This window comes from Vipera ursinii, assembly GCF_947247035.1.
Source record: "Vipera ursinii genome assembly, chromosome: 15".
Lineage (NCBI taxonomy): Eukaryota > Metazoa > Chordata > Lepidosauria > Squamata > Viperidae > Vipera > Vipera ursinii.
This window is the reverse complement of record NC_139528.1, coordinates 1,654,646-1,672,855: the sequence shown is the minus strand read 5'-3', so window position 1 is coordinate 1,672,855 and position 18,210 is coordinate 1,654,646. Positions and strand designations below refer to the sequence as shown.

At 51.8% G+C, this 18,210-nt stretch overlaps 1 protein-coding gene across 2 annotated transcripts in view; it reads right to left on the bottom strand.

The window, feature by feature from the left end:
* Nucleotides 1-17,760, bottom strand: part of GATAD2B (GATA zinc finger domain containing 2B) — a 31,419-nt gene extending 13,659 nt beyond the window's left edge. Inside the window, exons 1-2 of one of the 2 annotated variants that reach the window (XM_083374787.1) lie at nt 17,306-17,760; nt 1,471-1,800 (exon numbers count right to left, since the gene is read on the bottom strand). In XM_083374787.1, the coding sequence (XP_083230913.1) occupies nt 1,471-1,800; nt 17,306-17,751 (776 nt within the window). In that variant the 5' untranslated portion in view covers nt 17,752-17,760. Of the gene's footprint in view, nt 1-1,470; nt 1,801-6,856; nt 7,478-17,305 lie in introns of those variants that run through there. The other variant, XM_083374788.1, reaches the window with a different exon arrangement.
* Nucleotides 17,761-18,210: the final 450 nt, after the last annotated feature.

Genomic DNA, 18,210 nt, shown 5'->3' with positions numbered 1-18,210 from the left:
CCTTACTATCTGGGAGGGCGGAGAACGCGAGGTGGAAAAGCTAGAGATGTTTCCCCCTTCGCGGAGTCCAACTCGACTCCTGGTTTGGGTCAGGCTTGATCCCGTGAAGCTCAAGCCCGTCATCTCAACTTCTCACCCTCTCTTCTCGTTTGACCGGAGGGCCTAGGCTCCGTGGATGTGTAGCCGAGCTGAAAGCCCCTCCTGCTCAAGGCCAAGGGGAAACTGAGGGTGACCAACCAGCAGAGGCGGTGGGGCAGATGGCGAGCAGACGAGCCTGGATTGTCACCCGCTCCTGCCTGTCTCCTCGCCCGCCTACAACTTGTCCCTTCGCCACTCGAACGCACGAGTGAGTCAGCCGTTCGCAGCTGACGCCCGAGACGCTGCTAAAACTTGGTCTGATTGACGCCCAGGCCGCCCCCTGCGTCGTGGTCTCATAGCACAGGGTCTCTAGGCCCCCAAAGCCGAAAGCAGGACGTGTTAGCGACCCCTGACCCTCCTCCTCCTCCTCCTCCTCATCTCTGCTGGACCAGCGTTTGGGAGAAGATTAAAAGCTTCGTGGTGTTTTCTGGAATCGGGCGAAAATCCGCAGGAAACGTGGATCCCAAAAAAAAAAAAATCCATTTGTTTCTTTCCCCCCTTTTAATGAGGGGGGAGGCATTTCAGCTCCTCTTCGCTTCTACTTGCCTCGCTTAATAAAGCCAATTTAATTAATTTTAACACATTAACATAATTCTATTAAGGGAGGTCAGGAAAGGGCTTAATCCGAGGCAGTTTTATGCGTTCCATCATTCTGTGGGAGACACTCGTGCTGGTGATTAAGAAATGTGTGTGTGTGTGGGTGTGGGTGTGTGTGTGTGTGGGGGGGGGAAAGTCAGGGAATAAGGGACTTTTATGATACCACAATGCTTTCAAAAAGTAAGGACCGGTTGCAGGCTAACCCTGGTTTAAGAGAATTAAAACCAGAGGCAACCAATGAGGTTTCTGTTCCCAAATTTTACACCCACGTGTTAATCCTGCTAAGACCTAATAAATGGGATTTTTTTATCCCCCTTCCCTTCAAATCAGCGTTTCCCAATCTTGGCAACTTTGCGATATGTGGACTTCCACCTCCCAGAATTCAACAGCCAGTTGCTCAGTGGAGAAACAGACTTCCTAAACTTCAAAGCTTTGCGTTGGCCAAGATGGCATTGTTTGTTGACTTGTTCTGAATCCTGGCTCAGGGCAGGATCCTGAGGCATTCTGGGAGACGAGTCCTTCTTAAACTGGAATCCCAAACCAGCCATGGATTCCTGATTTTCAACCTCGCAATTCTCAAGACCGTTTTTACCTATCAAAATAAAAATGAAGGAGAACGCAAGGGTGGCCCAAACCTGAACTCCTCGTGAACTTTGGATACTCAACGTTCATCATCAAAATTAATAGGCACCCGTCCCTCCAGACCAGCCATGTGGAAAAACGGAAGTTACCTACCTTCTCCTCGCACTCATGTCCACTGGCTCATCGTTGATGTTCTCCTTGCCGGATCTCCCGGAAGACCGCCCGTCGGGATGGGGTCTCAAGTTTCCATTCAGCTTTTCCTCGTAGACTTTCAGTCCATCCGGCTTGACCGGCAGCTCGTGGGGCACCTCGATGCCCGCCAGGTCTTTCCTCTTGAGCAACGCCAACATCTTGAGCCGCTCCATGGCCTCGTGGCCTTCCATCTTCAGCCTCTTGGCCAAGACATCGTCCCGTTCTTCGGCTTGGTCCAGCGTCCGCTTCAAGCGGTTGAGGCGCAGAGCATCCTCGGTCATGCGGTCCATCCTGCCCGGATGGGGTGGAAGGAGAAGGCCAATGATGAGAAACCACCATCTAATGAGGTGACCACGTCAGGTAATCAAACATCTCAAGAAGAAGAAGAAGAAGAAGACCACCCAGCTAAGGAAACATTAAGAACCCCTGACGTTCAGCCCTGAATTTTTACTGTCTACCCTTCAAAGCCATCCATCTCTTGGTGGTTGACAGTAGTGACCAATATCTACCGTAGGCATTCAAGCTAGCTTGGCCTAACAAGCAGTCCCCCCATTGGGCAAACGCTCCATCATTCTTCCTCTTGCACATTTTGGCATGACCAACCAACAGTATCTGTAACCTGCTCTCAACTTAAAAACAAAAAATTGGGACTATTTAGAAACACCCCCCCCCCCCAAAAAAGTATAAAGGCTGCCCAATTTCAAGTTGACTCTTGAAGGATCTCTCTCGACTGGAGAAGTCTACCTAAATAAAGAAATGTCTCCCAACCTCAGCGACACTTAAGATGGACGGACTTCAACTCCCAGAATTCCTGTTGGCTTGGGGGGGGAGTCTGGGAGTTGAAGTCCACCCATCATCTTCGAGCTGCTAGGGTGGAGGAAGGCTGTAGCCTCCTAGAAGTTGATGACGTCTCAGTGTCTCATTAAAAGATTCTGGTTTATTCTTCTGGAGTTGAAAGTATTTGACAGATGGGGATGATGTGAGCTAGAAAGAGTTCCTGCAGTAGTCCTCAACTTACAATTTCTTTGCTTAGCGACCGTTCAAAGTTATGACGGAGCTGAAAAAAGTCCAGCTCTCACACTTACGACTGGATCTTGCATTTACGACCGTTATACCATCTTCTCCCCCCCCCCCCCGGGACTGGCTGGGGAATTCTGGGAGTTGAAGTCCATAAGGCTTAAAAGTTGCCGAAGTTGGGACACCCCCCTGATCTACAGGAATAATAACAGTATTCCTAAAAAGCACCTTTTCTTCTTCCCCTTTTGCACCAACTCAAATTTTGAAAAGAAACAAACCTCTCAAGTCCTTTCCTAAGAATGAAACGAAGGAGTGAGAACGGCCTGGGTCGAAAAATCCTCAGGGATCCACTCAGATCCCTCTCTGCCTATCCCCCGGATCCATCCTGATGAGGCTTTGCCGGCAGGATCTCCAGCGACAACTACAAACGTCGACGACGAAACAAATCCCAACAGGGATGATCTCTCAGCGAGAAAGCACTTGCACTCTGAAGCAAATGGATCCTGCTTTTCCGGAGCCCCCACCGTGTTTTATTAGATCCAAGGGTAAAAGACATTTTCTTTTGGCTTGCTTTTTCTTTTCTCCCATGCTGCTGGGCTCAGCGGAGGAATACAGGTAAAAGTCCTCGGCTTACAGCAGTTCGTTTTAGTGACTGTTCAAAGTTACAACGGCACCGGGAAAAAAAAAAGGGACCTAGGACCGTTTTTTCCCCACACATACGACCGTTGCCGTGACGATCAGAATTCGGACCCTTGGCAACTGACTCATATTTACGACGGCTGCGTGTCCTGGAGTCAGGCAATCCCCGTTTGCGACGTTCTGGCTAGCAAAGTCAAGAGGGGAAAAAAAACAACACACGGATTCACTTGAGACCCGTGTGACTAGCTTAACCGCCGCAGTGCTTCCCTTAACAACGTGGCAAGGAAAGTCGTAAAACGGGGCAAAATTCACTTAACAACCGTCTCACTTAACAACGGAAATTTGGGGGCTCCTAAGCGGAGCTCGCTCCTTGCCACTGGGTCTGCCCTTTTAGAAGATATTCAGAGAGTCTCCAAATTCCCAAGAAAAACGGGATTTGCCAAGATACGCTTAATTATCAGATGTTTTTCCTCCCAGCCCAGAATGTCCCTTTGGGGGTTTTTGGGTGGGTGGGTGGGCTTGCCCTCCTGGATCTCTCTCTCTCTCTTTCCCCAACTTCTCGGCGTGGTGCTAAAAGCGGAAAAAAAGCCGCGTGCCGGGGGGGGGGGGGAGAAAGATGCATTTCAAGACACAACGCACAAAATGGCTGTCTCCCAAGACGCACAGCCGTTTCCATACAATGCTATAAAAAGGACAATCTCCTAAAAAGGAAAGCGGGAACTGGCAGCCAGCAGGTTAGGGAGGGCGGGCGGGGGGCTACAGAGAGAGAGGAGGGGGGGGGGACAGTGAGAGAGGAGGAGGAGGAGGAGGAGGGAAATGCCAGCAGATTAAATCAATCAGCCCACTGGATCCAGTCCAGATCCCCGGTTTGTCCTTCTGGACAGACGCTCGTCACGACCTTTTTCCCACAGTTGCAACCCTTGCCCAGACTCGCAACTCTGTGTGTGTGTGTGTGTGTGTGTGTGTGTGCGCGTGTGCTGGGGAGCAAAGGTGGGGAGGGGGAAAGCAAGGAGAACCTGACTGCCCTGCAGCCAAAGACACCCCCCCTCCCCAAATGCAGCTGGCTGGCTTTTGAGGGGGGGTTCCGTGATTCCCCCACCATCCCTTCGACACACGCACACAAAAAAAGTCAAGCGGGGGATTCTAGATCAGATTTAGGCGGCGGCTGGGATTCTTCAAAAGCCGGCAGCGATAGAGAAGGGACACCCCCTTCCTTCCCCCCCCCACCAGACCAACTAGAGCCAGGCTTGCAACTTGTGGAGTGCAAGTGGGTTGCCTTCCTCCTCCTCCTCCTCCTCGCCTGCCTTTGGGTCTTCGGAAGGGGGAAAGAGTTTTTTCCGGGGGATTTTAAAGGGAAGGTTTGTAAGGGCGCAGCGGGGATGGGGGGGGGGGGGAAAGAAAATCTACCCCCTTAAAAGGAAAAGGGATCAAGAAGGATCCGAGGCAGATTCTTCGAAGGGCCCTAAATTATTACGGGCTGGTAACGTTTTCCAGCAGAGGAAATAGGAACGAAGCCCCAAAGATGTGAAGTGGCCCCTTGGCTTCTATTGAGCTGTTTGAGGACCCTTTTGTGTGTCTTTGTGTCTGTGTGTGTGTGTGTGTGTGTGTGTGAAATAGGTGATTCCCAGGCCCACCTCCAGAAGCAAAAAAGGGACTGGCAATTGAAAGCCGGCCTCGTTGCAAAAGAGAGCCTCTCACAATTCAGAAGAGCCGAGAAAAACTAAGTACACACAGTCCTCGACTTACGACCGTTTGTTTAGTGACTGACCATTCCGACTTACGACGGTGCTGGGGAAAAAAAAAGTGACCGGAGACCGTTTTCCACACTTAACGGCCGTCGCAGCATCCCCGTGGCCAAAATTCGGACGCTTGGCAACTGACTCATATTTACGACGGTCGCAAGGTCACGTGGTTCCCCCCCCCTTTTGGCGACCTTCTGAGAAGCAAAGTCCATGGGGAAGCCAGACTCACTTAACAACCGGGAGGTGGGGCTAACTTATGGCCTGCAGCGATTCACTTAACAACAGTGGCGAGGCAGGTCGTCAAATGGGGGCAAAATCCACTCCACAAGCGAAATTTCGGGGGGTCGTACGCCGAGTAGCTAGCTGTAGAGCAGGGGTCTTCAAACCTGCTCCTTTTATGGCTTGCGGACTCCCTGAATTCCTCAGCCAGGCACACCACCATAAAAGGGCCAAGTTTGAGGACCCCAGCTGCAGAGGTGTTCTTCGAAAGACCCACTGGCTTTTTTTTTTTTTTGCAAAGCCAGGCTTGCAAAAAAAAAAAAAACCAAAACAAAACACCCCCCCCCCTTCAAATCATAAAGGGCAGAATTGGCGAGCCGAGCGAATATAACTCCGGCGGTCCTCGATAAAAAGTTCTCCGACTTCCAATTTCCAGATCCAAGAGAGAAGAAAAAGGACTTTTTTTTTTTGAGGATGAGGATTCTGCTCCGTTTCCCCAGCCAAAAGATACCACTTCCATGAACAAGATGGAAATACGCACACACACACACACACACACACACACAGAGCCACTAAGTGTACTCTCATAAGTTGAAGATGACCTGTACTCAAATCGAAAATCAGGGGGAAAAAACCCAATTAAGATGCCCAAGAATCCTGCAATTCAATCAAGTTCTTTCCGATTCCTGAGCCATGTGCAAAGAGCGGAGAAGTGGGTGTACATGTGGGGTGGGCCTTGTTTTTCCCCCCCCACCATGAAAAGAGGGGGAGGAAGAAAACCCAGCTGGGATGGCTCCCCCTTTCCAGATGGAAATAAAGCCTCCAGAAAATAAAGGGAGGCGAGTGGGTGGGTGGGTGTCCAGCCCTCCCCCCCCACTCGCTCCTTCCCCTCCCTGACGCAGCCTGCCTTATGTAAGAGGGCTGCAATTTCCTCGGCCACAAGGGAAGGCCCCTTCTACTTGCGCACGCTTTTGTGTGTGTGTGTGTGTGTGTGTGTGTGCGCGTGCACCCCTGTGCGCTTCACACAGGCGCACAAGCCGACTTCCAGCCCCTTGGCAGCCGGCCAGCCAGGCGCGCGCTGCCTGCCTTCTCAGCCCCTCTGCCTTCCATTCACAGAGCTGGGTTGTAGCTGACATGGAGAGGAAGGGGGGGGCAGGCGGGGGGGGAGGAGGAGGAGGAGGAGGAGGAGGAGGAGGAAGAGGAGGGGGGGGAGATAGGAGAAGGTTGGGGAGGTATTTGATCCAACTATCAGCACGCCAGACAGACAATAGAAGACATTCGCCCGCACGGAGGGGTGGGTGGGTGGTGTTCCTTAACACACCCCTCCTCCCTCACCGCTTCCCTTGAAGCCTTTCTGATCTGGGGGTGGGGGGAGTGGGACCCCCCCTCCTCCAGAACCGGGGAGCAGACGGATGCGCAAACACCACGACGCCTCGAATTCAGGATTGGAGGGGAAGGGGAGAAAAAAAAAAAGAACTGTTAAGAGAGGGAAGGATTAAAAGAGAGAGAGAGAGAGAGAGAGAGAGAGAGAGAAGATGGAGGAGACCTGAATTGGGGAAAAGTCTCAGCTGATTCCCGCGGCCCCCCCATCTCCTTTGAGGGGTGCATTGTTTTGGTTGGGGTCTCCCCCAAAGAAAGAAAGAGAGAAAGAGGGGGGGAGGGATAAAGATGGGGATCAAGCAAAGGGGAGCAGAAAAGGACTCCCACACCCCCCCCCACAGGGTACTTACAGGTAGCGTATTCTATAACCCTCCTTGACTTGTCTAGAGGGGGGGCGAGGCAGACAGATGGAGGGGGAGCCGGATCGGGAGCACGCCAAGAGGGCAGGGGGCTGGCGAGCCGGGGGGCTGGTTCACCAGAAGCCCCCTCGGTGTAAGAGGGGTGGCCGCGGCGTGCCATCCCCCTCCGGGGACCAGCCCGAGCCCAGCAGCCTCCGAACGGGCACGTCGCTGCCAATCATCTGTGGTGCCGTTATATTAAACAAAAGAAAGGGGGGGGTGGATGGAAGAGAGAGAGAGAGAGAGAGAGAGAGAAAGAGAGAGAGAGAGAGAGAGAGAGAAAACGCTTTTACCCATGATGCCTAGCGGGGGCAGGGGAGAGGAAGGGGAGAAAAAAAAAAGAAAGAAATAAAACCAGTTGCAGCCGGTTTGTAACCTCAGGACATGGAATTATTGCTAAAAAAAAAAAAAGGAAAAAAAGAAAATTAAGTTGGTCGGTGGCATCAGAGACGGCGCCCGGTTACGGCACACACTCTCCCCACCCCCCCATTTTCCTGTGGATCCTCGCCTGGCACTGACGGGGCGCTTGCTTAGGCCTGCCCCCCCCACCCCAAAGTGGAAGGGGAGGCTGGCACCCTGCCAAACTTTGCCTGCCATTCATAAGTGTGAACTTTTCTCTGCCAGGTTGCTCGGATGAGGAAGAGGGAGGGGACGAAAAAGGGGAGGAAGAAGGAGCTGGGTTTTTTTTTTTTTAAAAAAAAATTATTGTCCCTATTTGGGGGCAATCTTCGAGAACGAAGGAGCAGAGACCCCCGAAGAATGCACCCCGTGGAAAAGCTCGGCTTAGCCGCTGGCGAGCTGACGGGGGCCCAACCGCTGGATTGAGTTCCATTTTTTAAAAAAATCAAATAATTTTTTAAAAAAAGTTGCTGTGGGACAGGAAACCGAGCCTAGAGGAGGAGGAGGCCTTGCCAGGAGGTGAACGTCTATCCAGATGTGCTAACGTGCCGGGTGCCACCTTCCTACCCGGGATGGCAACCACTGGCCTTGCCAAAAGTCTCCCTGGATCAATGGCAAAAAGGCAGCTGGGCTTGGCAAGAGCTGACATCCTTCACGGGATATCTTTCAATATGATTAAAGCACCACATCTGCCTTCGGCCGGAACATCTGGACGACCGTGCAGCCGCCTACCTCCAGCCACTGCCATCCAGAGCAGTGTCTCCACCTTGACCACCCCGTGAGCTTTTCGACTCCCGGAATTCTGGGAGTTGAAGTCCACGGGTCTTTCAAGTGGCCGAGTTGGAGAAACCCTCAGGAGCGACCTGACCTCGATCGGAAGTTGTTCTACAATTCAGGGATCCTGGTAGATGCAGACCAAGGAGTCTTCCCAACTCGGCCACTTTAACACTTGCGGACTTCAACTCCCAGAATTCCTCAGCCAGGCACGTGTGTGCCTGGCTGAGGAATTCTGGGAGTTGAAGTCCGCAAGTCTTAAAGCGGCCGAGTTGGGAAGACTCCTGATACAGACCCATCTGGAATAACGAAGTGGTTGGCAGGACCAAGCTGCGCTGAAGGTTCACCCCTAATGGGATGGATGGATGGATGGATGGATGGTTGGATGGATGGATGGATGGATGGAGGCCACCTTTGGAATGAGGAGGAGAGCAGCCTGTGGGAATGGAAGCTCACATGGACCTGGAGAACTCCAACAGATGGAGCAGGTCCTTCCAACCGATCCAGGCGTCCCCAAGCATAAGGACCTCACTTTAAGACCGGATAAATTCTGATTGGTTCACAAGTCACTCTGTGACTCTTTGGGGCTGAAAAATCAGAAGAGCCCCCCCTCCCCCCCCCCCGGTGCTTTGAAATAACTGCTCTGCTCAATTTCCAAGAAGGGGTGGGTGGGGGAGAAAAGTGAGAGACAGAGAGAGAACTGATGAAGGTGGTGGTGGTGGGGGAAATGACCGGATTGCCTTCTTCACATCTCCTTGCAAGAAGAAAGGTAGCCAAGCAGGGACGTACACAGGAGCTGAACTTGCTGGATTGTTCGGCTTTTGATTTGAGCTGCTTGTCCACTGGCAAGAAACATTTCTAATGGGGAGACAAGTGTCATGCCGAAAACACAGGAGAGCTTCCTATATCCTTCCCTTGTACCCCAACTGCACCCCGGATACAGACGGCCGGCCAAGGAAGCTGTCGGTAGCCAGACGGGCGGGCGTATAAATTTAATAAATAAATATTGCACTTCTCTAACTGTGGAGGAGGTCCGTGGGTCAGTTGTCATTCAAGCCCCCTCATGTATCTTAGGAGCTTTGTGTCCGAGGGCTGCCCGATCTGATTCAAGAAACCACAAATCTCGGTTCTCCTGCCTGAGCAGGGGGCTGGACTAGAAGACCTCCAAGGTCCCTTAGAGCTCCTATTCTATTGTATTCATTCTATTCTATACCATATTTTCTTTATTCTGTTCTATTCGATTCTGTTCTGTTCTATTCTATTCTACTCTACTCTATTCTGTTCTATTCTATTTTCCAATATCTATTCTATTCTATTCTATTCTATTCTATTTCTAAATTCTATTCTATTCTATTCTATTCTATTCTATTCTATTCTATTCTATTCTATTCTATTCTATTCTATTCTATTCCTATTTCTATTTCCATTCTATTATCTTCTACTTTTAGCAGACTAATCTGCAATAGTTTGGGAGTAAAATTCATCCATTTCAAGGTTCCTTTTTTTTTAAAGGCGTCTCTGCTTGCAATAGGTAAATATATATATATATCTTGTAACATAGATAGGAAATGATGTTTCTTTTTTAAAAAATGATTTAGGAAGTTGAAGGAAAAGCAAACAGGTCTTTCTCTGCTAAGATGTTGCGACTTTCTGTCTACTTTAAAGTAACAAATTCACACCCCGCAGTCGCTTCAATTAGGGGTAGTTTTTTTTTAAAAAAAAAGCTGATCACAAGTTTGTTTGTAATCAATTTAACTTTAAAGTTCTATCAGCTTTAATCCCAAAGGGTGACATAATCTGCACATAATCACACTGCCCCAAATCAGTTAATTTTCTACTCGTGTTAACGTCACAGTTTTGTTCCTGTAATGTTTTGTGCTGTTGCCATTATCAAGTGGCCCAGTTAGGCCCCCATTCAAATAAGAGTCTGTTTGGCTTAATCTGGCCTGGAATGGGTAGTGAGAAAAGTAATTTAATAATTACGGCTGCAGCAACCGTATTTTCTCTCTGCTACCAAACAGGGGCAGAATCTTCCAAATTCTGCACTCACAATTATGCAAATCCACATCTGGAGATCTGTTTTAGAATGCCACTTTAGCTGATGATGATAATAATATTAATACATGGGAAATCACCCATTGCTTTGCTACTCTGAAGGAGGACTGGTGTGTGTGTGTGTGTGAGAGAGACATGATAGCAGTTTTCCATTATTTGAGGTGCAGCCACGAAGAAGGGGGGGGTCAAGCTATTCTCCAAAGCGCCTGAAGGCAGGAGAAGAAGCAATGGATGAAAACTAACCAAAGAATCAATCTGGAATTAAGGAGAAATTTCCTAACAGTGAGGACAATTAACCCAATGGAACTGCTTGCCTCCAGAAGACGCGGATGTTCCAACACTGGAGGCTTTTAAGAGATGGGACAGCCACTTGTCTGAAATGGTATAGGGTTTCCTGCCTGAGCAGGGGGTTGGACTAGATGACATCCGAGGTCCCTCCTAACTTTGTAATTCTATAATTCTACTTTCTTAGAAGTCTCTCAGGAACACTGTCCCACTGGAGAAATTACACTGGGTCATCTGGGCTTGGCAGAATAGCTGGGGTCATGCCACGCATGAAATGAATCAAAGCAAACTTTCAAAGGCAACGAACCCGGCTTAAAACTGCGCAATACCATTGGTGATCTGAACGGAACAGGCGAGTGAGTTCTGCTGCAGGCTCAGGATATCGCAACGTTCAACGTAGCAATTACGCAGAGAGACCACGCAACCGCAAATAAAATCAGAGGCCCGGCGGAGCGAAATCCTAAAGCGGGACGGTTCAAACTCGGAATTAATCTAACTGTCCAGCAATTCAATGTCATCTACCTAGCTAGCACCGCTTCCAAAGATTCCTCGTCTTGTTTGGGAGAAGTTACAAGGAAGTGGAATCTTCTCCCTTCTCCAAAAGAGAAGTTCGTCACTTTCCTACACGCCGGTAAAATACATCACTCAAGCGGTTCTACAAGAATCAGTCCATCTCAGTAGTGAAGAGAGGAAATTCCCATGTACTGAAACAGTTTTGCAGGGCAGAACCTGGCAGGTGAGTTTCCTTTTACAGAGTAAGGGGGGGGAAGACCCCCCCCAAAAATCAGGAAAACCCTTGTTCCGTTCCCACGACCCAGGCAGAACTTGGGTTGCCTTAAATCAGGGGTCTTCAAACTTGGCCCTTTTATGACTTGTGGACTTCAACTCCCAGAATTCCTCAGCCAGGCATGCCTGGCTGAGGAATTCTGGGAGTTGAAGTCCACAAGTCATAAAAGGGCCAAGTTTGAAGACGCCTGTCTTAAATATTTCTCACTTTTATTTAGGCGATCATCGAAGGAAATTCAGAGTTTGCTGACAAGTACCATTAACAGAAATCTCCATTCTGGCTCAAATAAGAGGCGAGAAATAATGAAGATTTAAGGTGTGTGTGTATATATATATATATATATATATATATATATATATATATATATATATATATATATATATATATATATATATATATATGTATATATATTTGGAAAGAGTCTTTGGCTTTCTGTTTTCCCTGCCTACCCCTTTAACTCAGAAAGAGTTGGACTGCCCCACGGCGTTTTACACACTACTTTCAGCTCATTTTTCCACCTCAATCCGTACTTCCTTTGCGACGCACTTGAACGGGCGCAAGCCACCTGCATTGAGCTGGAGACGCAGAGGCTGTAAAAAAAAGGCAAAAATCTCCAGTTTTGGCATCGCTTAAGCAAACCAGGCCTGGCACTGGGGCGGTGGCCCTATCCACAACCTTGAGTCTCCAAATGGGGTGGGTGGGGTGGGTGGGAAACGTCTTGTTTTTTCCTGGTATGCAACCTCAGCCAATTGTACCGGAGCTCTTGCAATCTAGGGAGGGAGGGAGGGGGGGCTTCGCTCTCTAAAAGAGTAGGGTCCCAATTCTGGAACAGCGTTTCCTGAAGGTGGGGTGAGACCCAGCAGAATCCTCTTCCTGGTTAAGCTGGGAGGAAAGGAATCGCAGGAATTGCGTAGGTCTAGTCTCGTGAAAAGGAAAACCCGCCTCTCTCTTTGTGTGTGTGTTTGTGTGTGTGTGACAATAGCAGTGCTCCAATATTTGAGGGGCTGCCACAAAACAAAGAGCAGGACAAGAAGCAAGGTATGGAAACTAACGAAGCGAGGAGAGAAGCAACCTAGAAACTAAGGAGCAATTTCCTGAACTTCTGAGTGCTCCAACACGGGAGTTTTTTTTTTTTAAAAGACGAGACTGGACAGTCATTTGTCTGAAACCGGATAGGGCCTTCCGCTTGCCCAAATCAAAAACTGAAATTCTCTCCTGGTTCGTTGGCGAGGAAGGCGGGGGAAAGAAATCTCTCCGCTTCCAGATGTGTCTAAGCAGCCCTCCTCTCTCGTGGCTGGCCGGGAACATCTGGAAGCATTAAGATCCCTTTTGCCTTGTTGGATGGGAACTGGACAGGAAGCTCGGCAGACGGCGAGGGTCAGCGTCTTTCCTGGCCTGATCTCCAGGGATATCTTGGGGGTGCACAGAAGCCCCTGCCCAATTAATTGCTAAAGGGGGGGGAGAAAGTAGCTTGTTTAGGATAATGCTGGCCTAACCTCATTTGGTATAAAGCAGAGGCCCCCAACCTTTTGGGCACCGGGTCGGTAGAGAGAAGTTTTTTCCGCGGACCGGAGGGTGTGTGGTTTTGTGTGCTGCCTGCATCCCACGGATGGGGCTTTGTTTGTGCGGCCCGGTTGCTGGCGTGCCGTGGCTCGGTACCGGTCCACGGATCGGGGGTTGGGGACCCCTAGTATAAGGATACGCAAAACGTCAAACAATAAAGGTAAGAGCCACAAAACCTGCAAGGGACGCAGGAGATCCGTGGTACAGTCGTTCTGCTGCAGGTAAAGGACCTTCAGGAGAATACAGGTCGTCCCGACTTACAACGCTTCGTTTAGTGACCGTCCAAAGTTACGACGGCACTGGAAAAAGGGAGATTTTTCACCCTGACGACCCTCGCAGCCTCCCTGTGGCCGTCAGATGTGCATTCGGGTGCTTGACAACCGGTTCATATTTACGACGGTCGCGCGATCCCCTTTCGTGACCTCCTGGCAAACCAAGCCGGATTCACTTAACAACCGCGTGACTAACTTAGCAGCGGCAGGGATTGGCTGAACCACAGTGGGGGAGGAAAGTCGTAAAGACATGTCTCACTTAGCAACGCTTGGCTCAGTTGGGCTCGGGCGTCGAGGACTGCCCACACAGGCTGCATTTTTCTCCGTTAAATTAGGGAAGCCCTTAATTCAAATTTGATTCGAGGGGGCCGCCGGAACCCCAACAGCGTCAGTATGCTCGTCTCGAGACGGCCATGGAGACATTCACTGGCGTTTTTTTTCCCCAGCAGCTGATCAAACTTTTCCAGAAGCTGAGCTGAGTTTTCTGAAGAAAGCAAGGCCAGGTTTTTGTTGTTTTTAAAAAAAACCTCTCCTTGTTTTATTATTATTATTATTATTACTAATTTAATTTGTATACCGCCCTTCTCCCGAAGGACTCAGGGCGGTGAACGGGGCAATACATAATAAAAAACAAGATACAAAAATTAAAAAGTAATTAAACAGCAATGCCCGTAATAAATTAATACAGATTAAAAAGTTAAGATCAATTTATAAAACTTCAATTTATGAAGTTTCTCAGTCCTAGAGTGAGTTAGATGGGGAGGGTCAGTGCTGACTGCTAATCCTGGGGGGGGTGTCACCTTCCCCCCCCCAAATCTGTGAAAGATGCCAATCAGATAGAAGGGAGGAAGTTTCATGGGAGCAGTCCCTGACTTGTCAATCACGCAGCTGGCCCTCTTTTACGAGACTGATGTGACTTGCGGCTGTAAGGGGCACAAGACAACGGTGGCAAAGGTTCATCTTAAAATGGGGCAAGGCTCACTTGACAAGCGTCTCACTTCGCCACCGACACTGCCAGCACATTTCGCAAAACAGAGGATGGGGATGGCGGAGTAACAGGTCCTTGCTTCTCCCAGTCAAGACAACCGCCATCCCAAAGGGCTCAGCTTCCACGCCGCACAACAAGCCAGGCGTGTAGGCAACCCACCCCTTTGAAAATAAATCCCAATAAAACTTTTATGGGCTCTCCCCCCTCCCCTGCCCTTTTCCACAAGCCTTCAATTTCTTTTCCCCCGCCACCATGGTGGGAATGGAATGGAATCTCCCGAAACAGCTGGAGGCCAAGGAGCGCCCCAGCCAAAATAATCTTCTAGCTTAGCACCTACCTACCTACCTCTGGGTGCCTAACGCTGCAATTTGGTATGTGTACAAACACATACGTTCACACATTATCTACCACCACGTTCACCCCATGGGCTAGGGCGGGGCTCAGACATTCCAGCAATAATACTAAGAATAAGAATACTATTAACAACAAGGCTGCCAATCTCTACCAAAGGATTCCTCCCCCCCCCCGCTTCGTCTACCTGCCGGATTCACCTGGACAGAGGGCATCCCTGGGGTGGGAGTGGGGTAGGGGGAGAGACAAGACAGAGATCCCACCCACACCCACCCCCCAAAATCTGACCCATTGGCCACACGATGCCGGGACCCTTTCCGAAAATAGATTCTTTTTCTCCCAAGGAGTGGTTGGGGGATGCTTAAAGGAGCAGGGGTCTTTGTTAAAGGGGCTGCTCGTAATTTTGGGGGGTCCTTTAGCTCGCTGACAGCCAGGGGGGGGGAAACCTGTGCCCACCGTCCCCGAGGGAGATGGAGGGGGGCTGCCAAGCAGGTGGAGACAATCCCCCAAGCCAGCCGCCGTCGTTGCATGATGATGGTGATGCCCATCTCCGCCCCCCCCCCTCCTGCCAATTCCACCATCTCCGGTCAAAGAAGAAATATTAACCCTTCACTTCGGGGAGCCAGAACGGCGCACGCTTCCCGAATAAAATGTCCTCTCCGGAAGAGGAGGGGAAGAGGAGACCCTTTGCGCCTCCTCTGCTTTTTTCTAAGACACGGCAAGCTTTCGGGAACCCCTGGGGATCCCTGGGGGGGGCAGATGTGCCCAGGGCAAGGAAGCACACACACACACACACACACACACACACACACACACACAAATCCCCCCTTCCTCCATTTTTTCCCCCCTTCCCAGAGCAATCCAATCCAATCTGAAGGCAAGCAAACAGCTTCTTCGTCTTGCCACCCACGACAGGCAGCTTCTTGGGGACGAGTGGGTTGAGAAATCGCGGCGGCGGGCTGGGTGCAAAAGAGGCGCCGAGGGGTGCCAAGACTCTGCCCCCCCCTCATCCTCCTCCTCCTCTCTCCCCACGGAGGAAATGCCAAAATCAACAAGATCAGATTCCGCGGAGAGGCATTAGAAAAGAAAGAAAAAAAGCTTTCAACCGTCTAAAGTCAAATATTCAGTTTTCCGTGGGTCTGAGGCTGGCGGATCCCAAATCTTTGGGGAGAGATGCCCCACGGCCCTCCAAGTGTCCCGGGAAGAGAAACTGGTTTGGGAAGGCAAAAGGAGCCAGTCACCCCTTTCTTCACCGCATTAGGGGTTCTGTCCCCCCCCAAAATAAGAGGGGTTAGGGATAAACTCAACATTTCCTGCCGAGATGCTGGGCATCGCTGAGACAGCTGTGTCTCTCCCCACCTGCCCCTCTCTAGGCTCCGATTCACTGAACCCCCCATGTCTCCTCCCTGAACCCCCATATCTCCTCCCTGAACCCCCCATATCTCCTCCGATTTTGGCATGGCTGTTCTATCTCTCTGCTCCTGGGTTGGCATTGGGACCCCTTCGAGGACGGACTTTCTGCTCTGCAAGGCCTCCTCCCACGCACACTTTTCATCACTTTGACCTGAGAGACCCCCCCAAAAAAGCCTCACTACGATCCGCTCCCTCTCAACTCCACAAAATTGGGGTCTCCTTGGACCCCCCTTGGCATTCACGACTTCTTTCCAAACAGGCCACCTGGGGGGAAAAAAAATCACGGCGACCCCACACCACCCACTCTCCTAAAGAGCATATCGAGCCTTGCTGTGATAACTCTCCCAAATGGCGAATTAAACCCCCCCAATATTTGCTTGCACACCAATGCGACTGGCAACTGGGAGGGGGGATGTTAAATCTTTTACAGTGGGGTCCTGCTGCCAAAGCCCCCACAATTAAGAGGCCCGCAAGGATGCCGTCTCCACACTGGGCAAGGCGCCCGGAAAAAGCCACCCCCCCCAAAAAAAACACCCCTTTTAACAGATGTAAACCCTGGCTTCCTTTCCTAATCTCTGGCAGCCTCCGAGGCTTCGCATGCAGCCCCCAACTCAAGCCAGCCTCTCCCCCCCAAAGCCCCCAACCCAGTTTTCATCAATCCGGCATCCCCTTCACGGCAACACGTCCCCCCCACGCCCCCCACCCAATCCAAAGACTTTGCAGAAACCCACGAATGAACCAGCCAAGGAATGAAGGAATGGACACCCCGGCCGTGCCTGCTGATGCGTCTCTCTCCCTTCGCCCCTAAAAAAAAGAGACCCCAGACCCCCCTGCTTGACCCAGACGCCCCCCACCCCGAATCCAGAGGCCGCCCCCTCTTTTTCCCTAGACGTCCCCCCCACCCCAGATCTAGGCACTTCAACAGCCGACCCCCCCACACTCATCTCGCAAGAAAGATCCCCCCCCACCAAAAGCAAAAAAGGGGGGAAGACCCCCCACCCACTCAGGCCCCCTCCCCCACCACCCCCAAAGCCAGACGGGGCTTTCCTAAAAGTGGGGAGGGGGCGGTGGGGCCAGAGGCAAGCGTGGGGAGGGAGGGGGGCAGCAAAGCTGTCGAAGGGCCATAGGGAAAGCCCATGCAAGTCTCTGGGGGGGGCTCCTTCCCCCTCCCAAGGGGGGGCCCTTCCCCCTACCCAAGGGGGGCCCTTCCCCTACCCAAGGGGGGGGCCCTTCCCCTACCCAAGTGGGGGCCCTTCCCCCACTAAAGGGGGGGCCCTTCCCCCCACCCAAGGGGGGGCCCAGCCCCCCAAGACAGACGGGGTCTCCCTGGGGGAGGCAGGATGGAAACACACCCCTAATTTAGCCCCCCCCCCCACACGTCTTGATGGACCCCCCCTCCAGGATCTGGAGACTCCCCCCCCCCGCGCTGCCCGCGGCTGGAGGCCAGCGGGGATCCCCATAGGCCGCCGAGCTGTCAATCAAGCGCCGGCCCCGCCCCCTCGGCTTCCACTCACCTGGCGGCGACCGCGGCTCCCTCGGGCCGATCGGGAGGGCGGCGTCCGCGGCGGCGGCGGCGGCGGCGGCGGGAGGGCGCAGCGGGCCGGGCGGCGGACAGCAGACGCGGCGCCACCAGCAGCGACACCGACACCTCCGCCGCCACCGCCGCCGGAGGAGCCGGCACCCACCACAAACAATGCGTTTGATTGGGCGGCGGGGCCCGCCGGGCGCGCCCCGCCCTCCGGGCCGCCAGCGACGACGGCCGTTGGGCGCCGCCTGGGAGCGACGTGCCGGACGGCCAATGGCGCGGCGAGGCAGGCGCGCGGGGGGCCGCGAGAGGGCGCCCATTGGCTCGGGTCAGCGGGTGACTGGCGTCGGGCGAGGCCAACGAGCGGCGGCGGATCTCAGCGCCCTCTTTTTTTTTTTTTTTAAGAAGCCGCCACATCCGGGTACCCGGCCTCATGGAAGATGTGTCGGAGGGAGGGGGGGGAAGAGAGAAGAGTCTGTAGGCGCCTCGGGGCGTTTTTTTTTTTTCGGCCCTCGCCGGCCACCGTAGGCCGCATTGCTTTGCTTCAATAAGGGAATATAATCCCTGTTAATTAAAATGTGCAATAATTACGGCCCCGAAATACATCCTGGTTGTGTTGCCTCCTAATCTGGGCAAGTCTTAAGCTGCCTTTGCACGGCTCAGGTTGGCAACAGGCAGATCCTGGCTTGCTATAAAGCAAGTCAAACGTGGCTTGCATCTATGACCCCCCTGGAGCCATCCCAGGAGAGAATCATGGCTTGATCAACCATGGTTAATGGAATAAACCACCTTTGGTTGGGATTGCACAAGCCTGTAAGCCTCCCGTCGCTTAGGAACCATGATGGCTTGCATAAATCATGGCTTGGCGAAATGGCCAAAGGAGCTGCCCTTGAT